Source organism: Cryptomeria japonica, chromosome 2 (genome assembly GCF_030272615.1).
Source record: "Cryptomeria japonica chromosome 2, Sugi_1.0, whole genome shotgun sequence".
Lineage (NCBI taxonomy): Eukaryota > Viridiplantae > Streptophyta > Pinopsida > Cupressales > Cupressaceae > Cryptomeria > Cryptomeria japonica.
The window spans coordinates 19,690,838-19,709,827 of NC_081406.1; the positions used below are offsets into that span (position 1 = coordinate 19,690,838).

Consider the following 18,990-nt stretch of genomic DNA (forward strand, 5'->3'; position numbering starts at 1 on the left):
TGCACTCATACACCTCTCCATTGTTAAGTGCATTTGTGTCCCCATATCTAATAACCTTGAAAAGTGGAGTAACCATGGCAACAATGTATTCTGCATCAGCCCAAAGAGTATCACTCTTCACCACCTCCTTCACCCTTTTCCCTTACTCAAACTTAGAATTAGGCCACCAATTCCACTCTACTATCATGACCAATAGTTGCAATGCCTCTTCCAACTCAAGCATCCTCTCCAAGAGAATGAATTATGATGCATATCTAATCTCCATAGGTATCAAAAATTCTTTCTTAGAGAAGTTCCTAGAGAGTGCATGTGAAGTATGGTGTTTGCAAATAATCTTTAGCAACATTAATCACATATTGATCCATTTAATTTTGCCCCCGTCCTTAAGTGTATTATTCATGGCACACACACAAGGAGTCCACCAAATATGCAGTAGGCTACATCAATCAAAATCCTTGCAACTTTGCACCATATGTTGTATTTGCCACTATTTGCAATAGCATCTCTAAGGATTTGGAACTTGCTGGTAAATAAGTTTGTCACTAAAAATTTCAATGTGACTCGCCCAATGAGCAATGACAAATGTTCCAACAATTGGATAAGTTGTTACTGGGGTAACAACTTTCCTTTGCATTTGCGAGGGCCAGCTTCCTCGTATGTTTTAAGGTTTTTTTGTACTTTTAATCTGAAAGTATAGAAAGGAAATGGGAAAAGCTAAAGAAAATAATTTATAAAAACCGTTCTAGTAGACACACAAATACAAACTAGGATTTCACAACATATGACAAATTATTGTTTACCCTCTCGGGTAAATAGCTTAAAGCATACAGATAAAAGATGTAATGCAGAATAATAATGCCATAGACATCAGATAAAATATAAGAGATGTTATTCCATTCCTAATCGTATGTCACAAGTTACATTTGGAAGTATATAAAGATACCGAGGGGGTGCGAGTGCCAACCGTCGCACGGTAACTACCATCCCTCGGCTGCTGACTAACAAAGACAATTACAACTTACGACTTAATTAGCTAGTTTTATTTGCGTACAATATTGCGGCTAACATCATCCCCCCCAAAAAAACAAGGTCGTGTCCTGACGACTGAATTACAACATAAAACTCAGAACCGAGAAGGGGGTGGAGAGGTATTCCCCGATGGCAGTATACCATGGTGGTAGTATTGTGAATGCTAGTCGAGCATGGAACTCATACACCTGCTGCGTCCTCGCCTGAAAACCCTTTCCTGCTACCATCCGATGCTCAAGTGCGGATTTCACCATTAGTGCTTCCTTTGACATCACAGTCCTCCTGTGCCTAAACCAAACTTGTCTGCAAAACATGCGTTTCAGTCTCAGCCTCCACCAACTGCTACTCAAATGATACTGTCTCCCTAGCCAATTTGTCCTCAATAGCCACCCACGCTGCCCTCTCGGCATCCAACTCCTAGGTATGCTGAGCTAAGTCTCATGCTACTCTTGCCTCCAACTTGGTGGTCAACTCCTCCCAAGCCCTCTGTGCATCCACCAAGGCAACCTCTTGTCCAACTGAGACATACTCTGAGTTCCTCAAAGCATACCATTCATGCCAAGAAGTGGCCACAACCCTCTGGCACAAAGGCTAGGAGATGCCTCAAATCCTCCATCACACTCCCCAAAGGTTGATAAATGAACTGAATAACTCCCTGATGTCGTATGACTTCGCGTGCCTACAATGCCTTCACTCGGACTCTGTTTGTTCGCGACCTCCAAATCCATCTCCCTCTACGACTTATGGCTTCCCTGCCACAGCTTGGCTTCAGGCTTCTTTCTCACAATACGAGACAACCCAACACTTACCATGACTTCTCTGATGCCTTCACCCAACTCAAAAAGTGTATTGTAGCTCAAAAATAAACTGGGGGTCGAGGGGCAGCGCCCCTCGCGGGGTCATGGCGCACATCATTTCTGTGATATTTTAAGATGCCAAAACCCTTCTTCTCCACTCTAATATTTTCAGCGTCCTGGCTCCAAACGTCATCGAATGATTTTTCAATCTGGTCGTTTATTTTTTTTCCACTGTAATGTCCCCAATGGCACCTCGGCCATACAACCTCCCCATACGGTCAACAACAGCACTGACACCTCCAATCGTATGGCCACCTTCCCGTGCGGTCAACACCCTCCTTACCGTACGATCACCCCTCCATCGTACGGATCACACCGTACAAACAACATGACCAACCGTCCACACCGTAGGGTCCTCCTTCTGCACACCCAACGTAGTTCAACCGTACGGTGGTATTCCACTGCAGGTGTCCTCCATTGTCAATGGTCCACCGTACGGTGGTTCCACCGCACGGTAGTCTCACCGTATGGTGGACCCCGTATGGTTGAACTACGTTGGGCATGCAGAAGGAGGACCGTACGGTGTGGACGGTTGGTCATGTTGTTCGTACGGTGTGATCCGTACGATGGAGGGGTGATCGTACGGTAATATTTGGTACGTGTGGAAAACACGAATATTTGTGCAAATGCAGAGCACTTCGCCCGAGACTGCCCGAAGGGAGAGGCCACACAATGCAGATCACTGGTTGCACGCTCTGCATTGGCCTCTCCCTTCAGGCAGTCTCGGGCGAAGTGCCCCCATGTGTGATTCATGTTGTGATGTATGACTGTTCTGTTACATGAATATTTGGTACGTGTGGAAAACATTGTGTTATCTGTTCATTCAACAACCATACATTTAGGACTAAACAATTACAAGGGGGTTTCAATACAAAGTATGTTTTGAAATGTAATGATAATAAAAGAAGAATAACAAATCTCAACATACAAAGACATAAGTTGCTTCAACACATTCAAACCAAGACACCAAGATATGATTGTGTTTCGTTATATCGATTGCATTGATTTATAAGTGTTTTGAATACCAATGGTTTCCACAATTACACGAAGGGTTACCACTTTAATATCAAGAAATAAATAATAATAACAGAAAAATACATTTAGAACATACAAATCAAATGCACTCTTTATTATCTTTATGAAATTGTACTCCAAAAAACCTTAGGTATAAAGTGTCAAACCAAAAGTCCTCAAAAAGTCACTCTAGAAAGTTCTTCTCAAGAGTTCCCCCTCTATAACAGTCTGCTTTGCATTCGAAATAGCCTTGTATTCATGGGCTTCTCTTTAGTAACTACCTCATAATTACCTTTTTGAAATACAATAATTAAAAATATTGAGCCGTATATGGTTATATTTTACATAACTTTTCTGGAAATAAGGTCTACTTTCTAACTTTTGGTTACAATATGTGACACAAGTCACTTTTGCAAAAGGGCAACTTGAAATCTATAAATTCAAAGAGAGACCATCTGATGGACTTTGTTGAGGTAGATATTGTGTCTTCTTCTAATCCATGAGTTAGTTGTTCATCAACAATTTGGCCTTTGAGGAGATGCACTCCAATTGCATTTGTTAAGGCATCCTTTCCTTCCAATTTCAAATAAAAATTCTCTTTTGCTTACTTTTTGAAATAGTTTCCAATTTCAAAAGCCTGATCTTCATTTGATACCAATTCAAATCCTCTCTATGTGTAATATTGATCTATCTAGATGAGAAACTTGATAGTCTTCTAGTGCTTTCAATAAACCTTAAAATTTGGGAAATATGATAATGCAATCCCAATAACATCTCCAATATTTATGCTAATCTCTGATTTTCTATAGATTATTTGAAACAAAATATCCAATTCTATTCATAATTGCCTTTTTCAGGAAATGAAATCATCCACTATCATTTTGTCAAATAGTCTCCATGTTTATTGTATGTTCTACTTTCCATGTTTGGCATGCTTAGCTGCCAACGAAGTTTTAAATACTAAATGCAATTTCATAATGAAGTCCATCTTAATTATACCTTGGGGGATGTTCACACTATGTTTTGAAGCCCTCATTTTCCTAATTTAGGATGAATTTTACGAGGTCTGCTGAGTTGAGCTTTAAACCAGCCAATTACATTTACTTGAAAGTTTCTAATGCCTTTCTAACAAATCCATTATGTGTAGATCCCGCAATTATGGCACCATTTCTTTCAAGCAGTTCACTTGCCTCGCCAATCTTTCCATTGATGTTTGGCATGCTGGAGCATCCAGTTTTTGTTCCATTTTTAACTGTTGTGCCAATTCTATTTCTTTATACCATGTGCTGATGTTCAAATATTGCTTTGAATTTTGTCAAACAATTCCTACCCATTTTTGCATACTTTCAAAGCAATTGCAACTACATCGTTTAACAAAATTTCATATTCTTTTTATGCTGTGAAGGATTTTTATACCCACTTCTAAGACATGTAGAATGCTAGCAAGGTGGTTGGAACTGTTGGTGAACATTTTCTTAGAAATTTCCCATGCAAAGGTAATGGTATTTGGCTTTATTTCTGGCAGTTGTATTTTCTTTTCCCAACACCTCCTTTTTAAAATCTGTTTTATACATATTCTGTCTATTGCCATTCATAAAAACATAATTCTTTGAGGCATGATGTCAGAAAAATTGCCTTCTTTGTGATCATTTTTGGCTGGTAGCTTCAACACTTTAATTATGGTTCCATTAAAATTTATGTCTTTTCGCCAAAGCAATTGCAACTACAGCATTTGGAGAAATATCCAACACCTCCCTTTCACAAATCCATGGCATGGCTATTGTTGTTCATTTGCTGTTCATAAAGAGCATTTCTTTGAGGCATAGTATCAAATAATTTACTGCTCTATCCATGCTTTCACAATATATGATGATGCCAAATTTCTTTAAGACATTTGTATAGACAATTCTCATGGCTTTTCTTTTCCAGCTATGACCTTTGGAATTTAAATGACCTCAAACCCCTTTGCCAAACTGTTCAAAACAATATTGACTGGTTTATTTTAATATTCAGAACTCCATTGCAGCCCTGGAAGATGCTGAGCGTGGGTTTGGAGGATGCTGGTAATGGTTGTAAGTTTTACACCTGCCAAATTGGATGCTCCAATATCATTTTCCTAACAACCTTCAATATTATGCATAAGACATCCAAGTATACAAATTTCACAGAAATATATGCAAGCAATGGTAAAGAGATTCAATCACAAAAATAGAAAATAGCAGGACTATGAAAGAGTACAGTACACCAAGATTGACCATCCTTCACATCTAACATGACAGCTTTCTTTGCATGTTGAATACTTTCTTCCACTACATCCACCTCATTAGCAGTGCCTGTATCAACATTTGCAAATGGATCATTATCTTGAACTAACAGAGAATCAAAACCAATGAAGGCCCAGACATGAAGCAAAAGATTTGCTTATAAGAGAATGCTACAAAAAAATTCAAAATGTATACAAGCCTTTAAGCGACAAAAATTCCAACCATGTACAAAAGCATCATCAAATATAACCCCTAAATTTGTAGCAATTCATTTAACCAAATAAATCAACATTGCAATACATGCCTCAAAATTCAGAAATATCTTGTACCATGAAAATAAGCATTCACAATGCCAAGTTTTAGATAAACTAGTTAATCAATGGATTATGTGGCATTGAAATTCAAATTCCATGTTGTCATTTGGTAATCCTTCTGTATAAAGAAAGCCAAATGGGGTGGCAGCATGATTTAATTTTTACATGAATGTCTGCTGCTAGGGTACACCAATCCTGTCGTTGGGAGACCATGACCCATATGTATATGTCATACGAAATAATTAACACAAACTTGGATTATCAATTAAGCACTTCAAAGTAATCAAGGCCTTGGTTAAGGCTATCAATGATTCTTTCAAAATAAACTCGTTTTTTAACAAGAATCTGAATATTAGCTTCCAAATGTAGTCTCTTTGTATTCAAGAAGGCATCAAACACGTCAAAATTTACAACCAATGTAATATCCCAGTTATTTTTGTTTTGTTTTTAGGCCAGCAATAGTCATCAACAAACAGATAACTCGTTAAGGTTAGAAAGCATAAACTGAAACATGCTGGAAAAGCAACCCTTCCACTTTTTGATCACCAAGTGCCCAATGTCGGAAGGTGAGAGCATACGGTGTTGAGGGGATCGTTAGCTCAATTGACTGGAAACAATACAATGCTTGGGCGGCAAGCTAGCCCCTTCCGCTTATCCAGCGGGAATGCAAGAAACTTGGCGAAGAACCAGCCAAGTGAGACACACAAAGATACGAATCACTCAACCGCAATATTTCAACGGGAGGACTGAAATTACATAACAATCTCAACTCAACCGCTTATGCAGCAGGAGGACCATTACACTCAAACATCACTCGACCACTTATGCAATGGGAGGATTGAAATTACAATTTACTTGATAATAGGCGGCAAGCCAGCCTCTTCCACTTTTCAGTAGGGTGAGAATTACAAATCAAAATTGGTTAGTAGTACTACTACTTAATCTTACAAAAATAAGATGATATGAGAAGAGAGGAATGCTGAATATCCAAATAAGAACATGAAATTCTGCTAACATCAAATCTGCAAGCTCGAATTGCAAAACCAGTAGCCTAAGGAACCAATAAAATGCTCACAACTCTTTCAATACATATCCAAATCACCCAAAATCAGTCCCAAACCCACACTAGACTAGCTACGATGACAACCAACCAAAGACAAGCTACCATAACTCCCAAATTAATTTTGCACGCATCCCAATGCACTTCAAAACCCCACGCCTAGCTTAGGAATTTCGGTTTTGTCTAATAAATTCAAAGCTCAACCAAAGATGCCACAAACTTACAGTGTATATCGCCAGTACTAGGAAGGATGAATGAGCCAATACCCATAACGATCAGTCACTCCAACAGAGAGGTATGATCAAAAATGCGCTTCAGCCACAAGCAAACCAGCAAGTTCCAAAATCGCTCCAACACCAAAACGGACTAAGATACGCACTGAGAATATAGTAGATTACAGCACACAGCTAGGTACTATGTTTCAAGTATGAAACCAGGAAGCACTAGGGAGACGCACTCCGAAGCCTCAAAGTTCTGACGCCAATCCGACAGCATAACAATGCAAATTTTCAAGATACCAAGAATGGGAGCCCAAGGCTCTTATTTATAACCTCGCACCACCAAATTCAAATGCAAATGCTTCAAATTCATCTTTCCCCATTTGCATTTCATTACATCTCACGTGGACCCCAAGGGTGGCACCATTCCACAAGTCAAACCTCACGCCAAAAAGCAAGGACCGCGATTTTCACTTGGCAAACACTTGAGATGAAATAAAATAATATCTCCCTTAATAATTTGACGTCCCCTTCTTAGACATAAATTTCGCCTAGCACTTAGGAGATATTAGGCATTATTCCCAAAGTCAATAAATCAGTAGTAACTAATCAAATTAATTAAATATTAAACCTTAGGATAAGGAAATAATATTTAATTATGTCACTTATGACTCCAATACTGATTATTGTCAAAACCAGGATGAAGTTGAGCCAGGAAGACCACTGAACTGCTATAGGATCAGGAACCTATCCACTGCTAGAAATAGAAACATGCCATACTGCCACTTACTAAAAATAGTAAGTCATGAACTACTGCTCCGAAAACCATGATCTTCGCGCCCAGTGACAGAGCATGGAGAGCTCAATAGAACAGTATCACCAAAATGGCCAACCCTAACTTACTAAAAATAGTAAGTTCTCGCCTCATCAATGTTGGACCCTCATTCTTCATTCCACCTAGCCTACGGGTCTCAGGAATAGGCTAATGGACCACTGGAAGGTCATCAACGAGAAGGGGACATTATAGTCGGCCCTCGCCAAAATTGCTTGTCCTCAAGCATCTGTAAGGTTAGATGCAGTAAAATCTCCTCATTTTCCCACATAGCATCCTCTGCTGGTAGATTTTTCCATTTGATCAAGTAGACCCTGATCAAGCTTTCTATGGTTCATCATTCTGAGGTGTTTGGAGTGGGAACTATAAGAGATTTCAGAAGTCTCCATGATTTTATCAGAATAATTCCACTAAGGCCTAGTAGATTCATGTGGAGTTATGAGAATGAGTTTGTTGAGCTCCTGCAAATGATTGTTTTCCTCCTTGCGGGAAGATTTGGAGAAGTCATATTTAAATCGTGGCTCTGTTAGATACCATATGGAGATGTGTTGTGGAGTTTGATCGTGAGTTGAGTAGACCTTATTTTCTGTTGCCCAAGCTTGTGATAAACAGTGGCACTATTGATATCGATTACTTAGAGCCTTGTGGGCACGAGATGATGCACGATATCGATTTCAATCCTTCAGGGATTTTCAGTTTGAGTATCATGGATGGTAACATTTTGGAGTTACAAGGGAGGTTAGTGCAGTTTTGGCATGATGTTTTCACTGATGTGATCAGAGTGGCGCAGCATCAACATGGTAGGTTCTTCTTGAGACGAACATGGGACCCTGGGCTCATATTTACTTGGGTGTGGATCGGTTTAAAATTTTCTGGAGTTGTGCTTGCATTGCTTGAGGACAAGCAATTTCGGGAAGGGCGGATTGTAATGTCCCCTTCTCCGCAGTGATTAGTTCAGTTGGTTGTTAGCCTAGTTCGGAGGCCCGTAGGCTAGTCAGGAGCAGAAATTAGGGTTTCCTATTTTCTAGGAGGATTTTTTGGTGTTTTCAAGGGGTATTAGTGGGAGTTTGACAGTTTGGATTATGGATTCCCTCTGGGTTTTCAGAGAGCTTCAGGATGGTTCGACATGCATCTGCATCGGGTGACTTTTTCCAAACTTACTATTTTTCGTAAGTGCGACGGCTACTCAAAATGTGGTTAAAATTACTTTGGAAACACTTGCTATTTTTAGCAGTATGCTATTTTTAGTAACTACTATTTTTAGCAGGATGTCAACAGGCCTGTTCAGATGGCTATTTCCGGCAAGTCAGTTTGAGCAGTTGGTCTTTTAGCATTTTTTGGTGCTATTCTTAGCAAGGATTCTGCAGCTCAACTCAATGGTTATTTCTGGTAGTATTATTTTGGCAGGATCTTGTATTCACTCAGATGACTATTTTTAGCAGTTCAGTTCAGAGCCCCGACTTAGTTGAGTTTTGGTGATTTCGAGCACTTCAGTCTCTGGCTCAATTTGGCAATAATCAGTATTTGAAGAGGTAATTTTAATATATTAATACCTTAGGTATGAGGTATTAATATTTGATTATTTTATGAATGGACGACTTAGGAAGGGAGAAAATATTAATTTTATCCTAAGTCTATTTGGGCGAAATTTGCATATGACTTCAAGGGGGTCGTCATGGTGTTAATAATTAAATTATAACTCAAGGCAAATGGGGCGATTTTCTAAGTATATTGACTTAGTAATATTTTTTATTTGGAAGTCATAGTTGGGTGCCCACTTTACACTTTATTTTATGACACTTATATTTATTAAAAAGGGCAATTTTGGGTGAATGTGAATTGGGCGAACTTGTGCAAGGAAATGAAATGAAATGCAATGCCAAATGTGGATGAAATGGAATGGCATTTGGTTTGGGCGTATTTGGAGTGCATTTGAATTTGAATTTGGCTGGCAAAAAGTTATAAATAAGTGACTTGGGCTTTCATTTTGGTATCTCAGACAATTTACACTGTTATGCTATCGGATTGACTCCAGACAATCTTCGAGGGTGAATACCTCCTAGGGCTCTTGACAAACTTCGAGTGTGAGATATCACTCCTAGCTGTGATTGGATCTTCTGAATGTGTGGTTCGATTTTAGTGTGCATTTGCAGATTTTCAGTGTGGTGTGGATTTCAGTGTTGCTGGTTTTTGGTGTGGCTGTAGCACGTTTTAGTTCATAACTCTCAGTTCGTGTGTCAGATCATTCAGGGTAGTGGCTCGTTCTCTTCCTATGCCACAGGCGATCAAGTTTGTAAGTTTGTAGAGCTTAATGTTGAGTATTTAATTTTTAAATGCAAATCGTACTTCTTTCCTAGCAGTACTATGCTAGGCTGCCTGGAAATGCATGCATAAATTCATTTGGGGGTTTTGGGTGCAGTTTGTTGGTTCTAATCTCATCGCCTGTCTTGTATCTCTCATTTGCATCCGTTTGGGGATAATTTCGTTGAGTGTGAATAGAGTTACGAGCATTTTTGTGAGTTTCTAAGCTGCTGGTCTGTGTGTTTCCAGTGCATGGGTTGCATATCAAAATCTGAAAAATTGTTAGTTTCGAGTGTTTCCTTGTGTGGAGTTGCTTTTAGAGTGTGTGGGTTCTATGGAGTGTGTTTAGAGATAATTTGATTGTGTGAGGAGTGATTTAGAAGTGTTTGTGAGGATTTTAATGTTGCTGGTCTGTATTTCCACCCTGTTGTTCATTCATATCAGATTTAGTTTTTTGGGGTTGAAGCTGGTTTTCAAGTGTGTGAGTCTATGGGTGTGGTGTGAAGAGTCTTGGTAATAAGTTGCAGCTATTAGTTTGGGTTTTGACATTTGAATATCCATGATGAATCATATTGTAATGTTTGTTAGTAGTACTAACAGCAATTTATTTGAACTCTCTTAGTCCCACTACATAAGTGGAAGAGGCTGGCCTTGCCGCCTAGTTTGGACAATGATTCTAGTAATTTTGTAATCCATGTTTGCATTGTAAAGCTGATTAGTAGTACTAACAGCTATATACTTGGATTGTTGTTCTCTGGCCCATTGCATAAGTGGAAGAGGCTAGCTTGCCGCCTTCTTATCTATTGTAATTTTGTCCTCTTGCTGAATAAGCGGTTGAGTTGATTGCAATCTCATTTTCAGTCCTCCTGCTGAATAAGCAGTGGAGTTGATTGCTATTTCATTTCTAGTCCTCCCGCTGCATAAGCGGTAGAGTGATTGTTCTTCAGTTCTTGCATCATCCTTGGCTGGTTTACCGCCAAGTGATTTTTAATATTATCCACATCCCGCTGAAAAGTGGAATGGGTTGGCTTGCCGCCCAAGCATTGTATTATTTCCAGTTATTTGAAGCTAACGATCCCCTCAACATCGTATGCTCTCACCTTCCCATATTGGGCACTTGGTGATCAAAAAGTGGAAGGGTTACAATTTCAGCATTATTGTATCTTCATTTACTAACCTTAACAGGTTCTTGTTGTGATTCTAACTGGAAAAAAATTGAAAAAAATTGTGGGGATATTGCAATCACTCACAATGTTCTTCGGTAACCCATGTAATCTGACACCTCCCGGAAGAACACTTCAGTAACTTGAGCTGCTGTAAAAGAATTGGTGATGGCAAAGAAGTGAGCAAACTTTGTGAGTTTGTCCACCACCACATAGATACTATCCTTCCCTTGAGCCCGAGGCAACCCCTTGATGAAATCCATGGAAATACTTTCCCATTTTTGACCGGGAATAGGCAAGGGTTGTAACAAACCAGTTGGTAGAGTGTGCTCATCTTTGTTCCTCTGACATGTATGACACTCCTTAATGTACTTCAAAACATCATTTTTAAGTCCCTTCCAAGAAAATCTCCCCCGAACCTGCCTGTATGTTTTGAAATAACCTTGGTGACCGGCGAGGGGAATGTCATGGAAAGTCTTCAAAATCTTCTCTTTTAACATAGATTCAGCCACTATGAAGATTCTTCCCTTGTACAGTATCAATCCCTCAACCAATTTGTACCTTTCATCATGAAAAGTACCTTCTATAAGGCTGGTTGCAAACTGATTTTTGGCATAATCAGCAAGCAACAACTCTCTCCAATCAGCAATAAGCTCGCATAGTGAGCTTAAATGGGGTCTCCTGGATAAGGCATCCGCCACAACATTGTTTTCACCCTTAACATACTCAATATCAAAATCGTAATCTTGCAGCTTACTCACCCACTTCTGCTATCTTTCATTCAAATCTTTCTGATGCGTGAAGTGTTTAAGACTATTGTGATCAGTCTTAACAATAAATTTACTCCCCACCAGATACTACCTGAAGTTCGCAAGGGCATGCATTATGGCAAGCATTTCCTTGTCATAAATTGAATACAACCTTTCAGGACCTCTCAATTTCCTGCTCTCGAAGACTATAGGATGTTTATCCTGCATGAGGACTGCACCAACACCTTCTCCAGATGCATCACACTGCAACTCAAACGGTTTGGTGAAATCAGGCAATGCCAAAACAAGGCAGGAACTCATGATCCCCTTAAACCGCTCAAACATTGTTTGTGCCTTTTCGGACCATTCAAAAGCTCCTTTCTTTGTAAGATCTGTGAAGGGGGCAGCCAACTAAGAATATCCTTTCACAAACCTCCGATAAAACCCACACAAACCCAAAAATCCCCTCAAATGTGTTATGTTCTCGGGAGAAGGCCAATCAATGATGGCTCTAATCTTTTCAGGATCCACCTTCACACCACCTGCACTGATAATGTGACCAAGGTAGAGCAACTCTTCCATCCCAAACTCACATTTGGACTCCTTGGCAAATAGGGATTTGGATTCTAATATGCTTAACACCTCATCCAATTGCTGTAAATGTTCTTTCCAAGATTTGTTGAATATGAGTATGTCATCAAAGAATATCAAAACAAACTTCCTTAGCTGTTCTTGGAAGATTTTGTTCATACATGACTGAAATGTAGCGGGTGCATTAGTCAAGCCAAAGGGCATGACTAGGAACTCAAAATGCCCAAAGTGGCATCTGAAAGCGGTCTTCTCCACATCTGATGCTCTCATTCGAATCTCATGATACCCCGACCTGAGGTCAATCTTGGAGAAGAACACTACACCATGTAGCTCATCAATGAGCTCATCAATTCTCGGAATAGGATACCGATTCTTGATGGTTTTCTGATTCAGTGCTCTGTAATCCACGCACATGCGCATGGTCCCATCCTTCTTTCTCACCAAAACAATAGCCAAAGCAAAGGGGCTTTTGCTAGGCCGTATGTAACCCATGTCAAGCAATTCCTGAATTGCTTTCTCAATCTCATCCTTCTGCTTCTTAGGAGTAGTCATAACTGGCTTAGCTCCTTCAAGCTCAATGATGTGTTCGGCACCTCTCTCAGGGGGTCTGCCAGGAGGTGGGTTTTCAAATACCTTGCTTCTCTTGGTTATCAAGGCTTGAATGTCTTCAGGAAAAGTTCCTATTCTCTTTTTGTGGTTCTGAGGGCATGACCATGATCTTACTTCTATCCGTGATCATTGCTTGAATGTCTGAGGAATAGTTGCCCTTGTCTACCAATGGATTTGAAGGCATTATCAAACACTCTGTTGCCCACTCCACCTGATTATGGCTGATCAGCCTTTCCATCCTTTTCAAGGATACCACTTTAAGTCCACCATGCGACATTCCTCTCAGTACTACCTTCTTCCCTTCAGATATGAATTTCAGCTCCATGGTTTGTAAGTTTAGTGTGATCTCACCAAGAGATCTCAGCCATTGAATCCCGAGGACTGCATCATCAGTCCCACCAATGCTCACCACAAAGAAATCATCTCTGATTTCATGATTTCCCAACTTCAAAGACATGTTGGAAATCATTCGGTTACAAGATATAGTGGAATCATCTGCTACCATGACTTTGAAGCCCTCAACTTCCTCTGCCACTAGTCCCCTTTTAGCAACAATTCTCTCATCAATGAAGTTGTGTGTTTCTCCTGTGTCAATGAGAGCAATGACACGATGCTCTCCAATCACACCTCGAACTCTAAAAGACTCATTTTTGTGAATGCTCGAGAGTTGAGCAACCACTCCTCTATCTTCTGACCCAAATTCAGACCCTTCAGGAGCCTCTTCATACTCGCTGTCCTCAACTTCAGTTTGCTGTTTTGAAATTTCAGAATCTGATCCATCTGCAAAATAGCACTCCATCTGATGCAAATTACCCTTTCCATGACACTTATGTCCGGGGGCCCAAGGTTCTCTGAAAGAGTAACAAAGATTCTTCCTCCGGAGCTCTTGACGGAGCTCATCATCCATACGCAAGGGAACCTCTTAGTCTGGTTTGTGAACTTCTTCTTATCCTTTCTGAAAAGAAAAGGTTTGGACTGAATTTTATTCCTTGGGGCAGCCAACTCCATGCTTCGAGATTTCTTAATAGCTTCTGCCAGGGTGGGCGGATCAAAAGCTTTAACCCAACCTTTCAAAGGTTCCTCAAGTCCTTCAGTGAAAAGGACAACTAGCCGCTTCTCCGAGATGCTACTTACCATAACTGACAGATTTTGGAATTCAGTTACATAAGTGTCCAACGAACCTTGTTGCTTGAGTTGTGCAAGTTCTCTAAACTTCACCTCTGGATCCTTGGTGTTGAATCTCTCCATAAGCTTGTTGGTGAAATCAACATAGGTGGTGATTCAGTTATGACCAAGGGTGACCAACCCATGTTACCACCATTCGTGGGCCACTCCATCCAAGTGCAAGGTAGCAAACTTGATGGCATCCTCCTCCGGCATAGGCCTCAAGGACAAGTAATTGTCCAACTTCTGCACCCATGCTCTAGCTGTGCTCTTAGTGCTTCCATCAAAGTGTGCTAAGGTCACTCTTCCAAGAGCTTGCTGATAATCTCTTGGGGCAGCAAACTTATAGTCATTCCTCCTTCCTCTCTTCATTTTCTGATTCATAAACTGATCCAGAGTTAGGATATCTTGGATCTCACCAGGAAGAGAAGCATACTCCATGTAGTTGTTTCTTATTTCATCAGCTGTAGGTATTTGTGTTACAGCTTGTAGTACTTCTCTTGGCAGAAATACAGGTTGTAAAGGTCTTGGGGCTGAACCTCCATTGTTGCTCCCGTTCTTACTCCCACTTCCATTGCCTAGAGGAGCATTAGACGTGCTGGCTTCCAGTCCATTGTTGGGTTGGTTAGGCGTCCCAACAACATTCTAGTTAAGTTTGGCCAGCGGTAGAGACATCATGTCCATCATGGCATTGAATTGTCTCCCAGACTTCTTATCAGGCGCCTCATTAGGTTCTGTAGTTTTGTCTGCCATTGAATCAACTATCTGAAGAATCTAAATCCTTCCCCCTGTTCCTCAGTACTTCTGAGAATGTGTCCTCTTCTGGCACTTTTGGAATCAGAAACTGTTGTCTCTTCTGTTCTCGGTTGTAGTATCTGACGTCTTTGTCACTCCTAGAGACTTCTTAACCCACTAAAACTCACAGGCTGGTAGGAAAACCAGCTCTGATACCACTGTAATGTCCCTGTTAATTTTTTTTTGTTTTTAGGCCAGCAATAGTCATCAAAAACAAATAACCAGTTAAGGTTAGAAAGCATAAACTGAAACATGTTGGAAAAGCAACCCTTCCACTTTCTGATCACCAAGTGCCCAATGTGGGAAGGTGAGAGCATACGGTGTTGAGGGGATCGTTAGCTCAATTAACTAGAAACAATACAATGTCTGGGCGGCAAGCCAGCCCCTTCCACTTATCCAACGGGAATGCAAGAAACTTGGAAATGAACCAGCCACGTGAGACAAACAAAGATACGAATCACTCAACCGCAATATTTCAGCGGGAGGACTGAAATTACATAACAATCTCAACTCAACCGCTTATGCAGCGGGAGGACCATTACACTCAGACATCACTCGACCACTTATGCAGTGGGACGGCTGAAATTACAGTTTACTTAATAATAGGCGGCCAGCCAACCTCTTCCACTTTTCAGCGGGGTGAGAATTACAAATCAGAATTGGTTAGTAGTACTACTACTTAACCTTACAAAAATAAGATGATATGAGAAGAGAGGAATGCTGAATATCCAAATAAGAACATGAAATTCTGCTAACATCAAATCTGCAGGCTCGAATTGCAAAACCAGCAGCCTAAAGAATCACTAAAATGCTCACAACTCTCTCAATACATATCCAAATAACCCAAAATCAGTCCCAAACCCACACTAGACTAGCTACGATGACAACCAACCAAAGAAAAGCTACCATAACTCCCTTATTAATTTTGCACGCATCCCAATGCACTTCAAAACCCCACGCCTAGCTTAGGAATTTTGGTTTTGTCTAATAAATTCAAAGCTCAACCAAAGATGCCACAAACTTACAGTGTATATTTCCAATACTAGGGAGGATGAATGAGCCAATACCCATAACGCTCAGTCACTCCAGCAGAGAGGTATGATCAAAAATGCGCTTCAGCCACAGGCAAACCAGCAAGTTCCAAAATCACTCCAACACCAAAAAGGACTAAGATACGCACTAAGAATATAGTAGATTACAGCACACAGCTAGGTACTATGTTTCAAATACGAAACCGGGAAGCACTAAAGAGACGCACTCCGAAGCCTCAAAGTTCTAACGCCAATCCGGCAACATAACAATGCAAATTTTCAAGATACCAAGAATGGGAGCCCAAGGCTCTTATTTATAACCTCGCACCACCAAATTCAAATGCAAATGCTTCAAATTCATCTTTCCCCATTTGCATTTGATTACATCTCACATGGACCCCAAGGGTGGCGCCATTCCACAAGTCAAACCTCATGTCATGTCCCCTCCTTGATCGGTATATAGATTCTAAATGAGGTAAGTATTAATATTGATTAATATAATGATTAACAAATGATTATTTTTGAAATTTATTTATTTATTAAATAAATTATTTAATTGATATATATATTAATATTTATTCTGGAGATGTGATTATTTAATATATATTAATATATATAAATAATATTAAATAAAATTAATATATGAAATAAATTATTAGAAAATATTAATATATTTAAATATACTAAAAGACGAAAATATGAATACTATAGCATGTTAAATTAACAGGGATAACTATTGACAATAAGATCGACCTTTACAATTAGTCTCTAGCGATGGTGATTAACTAGGAGATGTGATAACATATTAAAGGTTTGTAACAACTTGAAGAGGCACACGGGCATTAAGAGGAGACGTCATGATTTAGGAAGGGATGCCACCATTCATTCAGTCACCCCGTGATGAATGGTCACCACTCCTCCCACCAATAAAGAGATATAAATAGAACACGCCCAACAGTCAAAAGGGGAGGGAGCAACAGGCAGAAATAAAAATATAAGCAGTCAGCCGAAATCTGGAATTCATTTCTTCCTATGTCGTGGTATAAGGAGATATGAATGTCTATTTTATGTATAAATTGATGCCTAAATGATCATGTGTTTAATAATGTGAATCCCTATGTACAATTACCGATCATGTTGGGGAAGAGGGGAGGTAAGGAAGGAGGGAAGGTGTTCGTGGAAAAAAGGGCATTCTGCAAACAGCAAGGGAAGAGGTAGGAACTGCGGGTTACGAAGAGGTAAGTAATAATGAATATAACCAAGTGCATATTTTAATATATATGTTAATAAATGAATATTTTAATATATATGTATGTTAATGAATATAATTAAATGTATATTTTAATATATATTAATAAGTGAATATTTTAATATATATATATGTTAAGGAATATAACTAAATGCATATTTTAATATATATGTTAATAAATTAATATATATATGTTAATGAATATAATTAAGGCATATTTAATATATATGTAATGAATATAAGTAATGGAAATTTTTAATATATTTATGAAAATATATTAATGAGTAGTTAGGAATATACGCGAGTATATGATAACGGATGTTTTCTGAATATATGTATATTATGACAGTCATAGTAAGTTACGGGCAGAAAACACCCTTGTTCTTGATGGTATGTACGGTGATGTGCTTAATATATAAAGTCTGATAATGTTTTTATGCAGAACTTAATAGTAATACTAATATAGACTGCAATGTGTATGACAGTCATTCTTAATGTGGTATACAGTGGCAGACCTGCTCTGACAAATGTCAGATATGTCTGCTCTTAGAGCCACTAAATATAGTTAGTACTTATAGGCAGGGTTAGAATTAATAATTTATATAATAGGTTATTACCTAACACGTAAATTATTGGTAATATTGTTTAATTCATTTACTTATTTATGTATATATATATACCCCAAATCAGAATAAGGAATAATATAAGGGTTATAAATATAAATATTGATATACTAATAGATATTAATATAATAATTATAATTAATATAATATCTTTTAGAAACTGCTCTGCAGTAATACATAATAATTCATGTATCTAGTATTTAATAAATATGTAAATGATTTATAAATGAATCAGAACAAGATTAATTGTTTAGTATGGTAAGAGATGTTACAGAATGTAGGTGTAAATAGATATAAGTAATAATATTTTAATATATATGAATATAAATAATGAACATCTGAATACATATGTTAATGTAAGGTTCTTAGATGTTAATGAATATGCATGAACATAAGTAATTAATACATATCAATGAATAGTAGGAATATATGTTAAGAAATAAATGTGAATATTGGATAATGAACATTTTTATGAATATATGTTAGGAAATACATGTAAATCAGGAATATGTAAATGTGGATTGTGGAATGGAAAATAGTAATAAAATGCAAAAATGTATTATAAATGTGATTACATGATGGAGGCTATAGGGGGAAACTCCCTTAGTCTAAGGGAGGGATTATGATAATCCCTAGGGCATTATATATACTGAATATCTATATGCATATATATGGCTTGGTTGACTAAGTTCAACTAAGAAGAGACGGATTTGGCCGGTCCCCTCTGAGGACTTGTATGATGAGATGCATCACCCAAGGCAAGGAATGGACATAGGGTCTTCCTTGGATGGCTTGGGTGTAAGAGGTTACACCCAAGACAGGAATCAAATTAACCTTCGATTTCCTGGAGGGCTTGGATGTAAGAAATTACATTCAAGACAGTAGTCGAATTCACCTTCGATTTCCTGGAGGGCTTGGATGTAAGAAATTACATTCAACACAGGAGTCAAATTCACCTTCGACTTCCTGGAGGGCTTGGAACCAAGATGGGTTCCAAGAAACCGAGCTTCATGGCCGCCTAAGGACATATCGCCGTATGGCATTCGTATCCTTTTTATTAGATGAGAACTATGATTATATTGATTAAGTATTTTAAAGTTAGATTGCAAGATAGATTAGTTGTATAT

At 38.9% G+C, this 18,990-nt stretch overlaps 1 protein-coding gene across 4 annotated transcripts in view; it reads right to left on the bottom strand.

The window, feature by feature from the left end:
• The window catches only part of LOC131035389 (uncharacterized), a 182,937-nt gene that overhangs the window by 81,906 nt on the left and 82,041 nt on the right, over positions 1–18,990 (bottom strand). For all 4 annotated transcript variants that reach the window (XM_057967076.2, XM_057967075.2, XM_057967080.2 and 1 more), the window contains exon 5: positions 5,144–5,233. In XM_057967076.2, the coding sequence (XP_057823059.2) occupies positions 5,144–5,233 (90 nt within the window). The remainder of the gene's footprint in view (positions 1–5,143; positions 5,234–18,990) is intronic.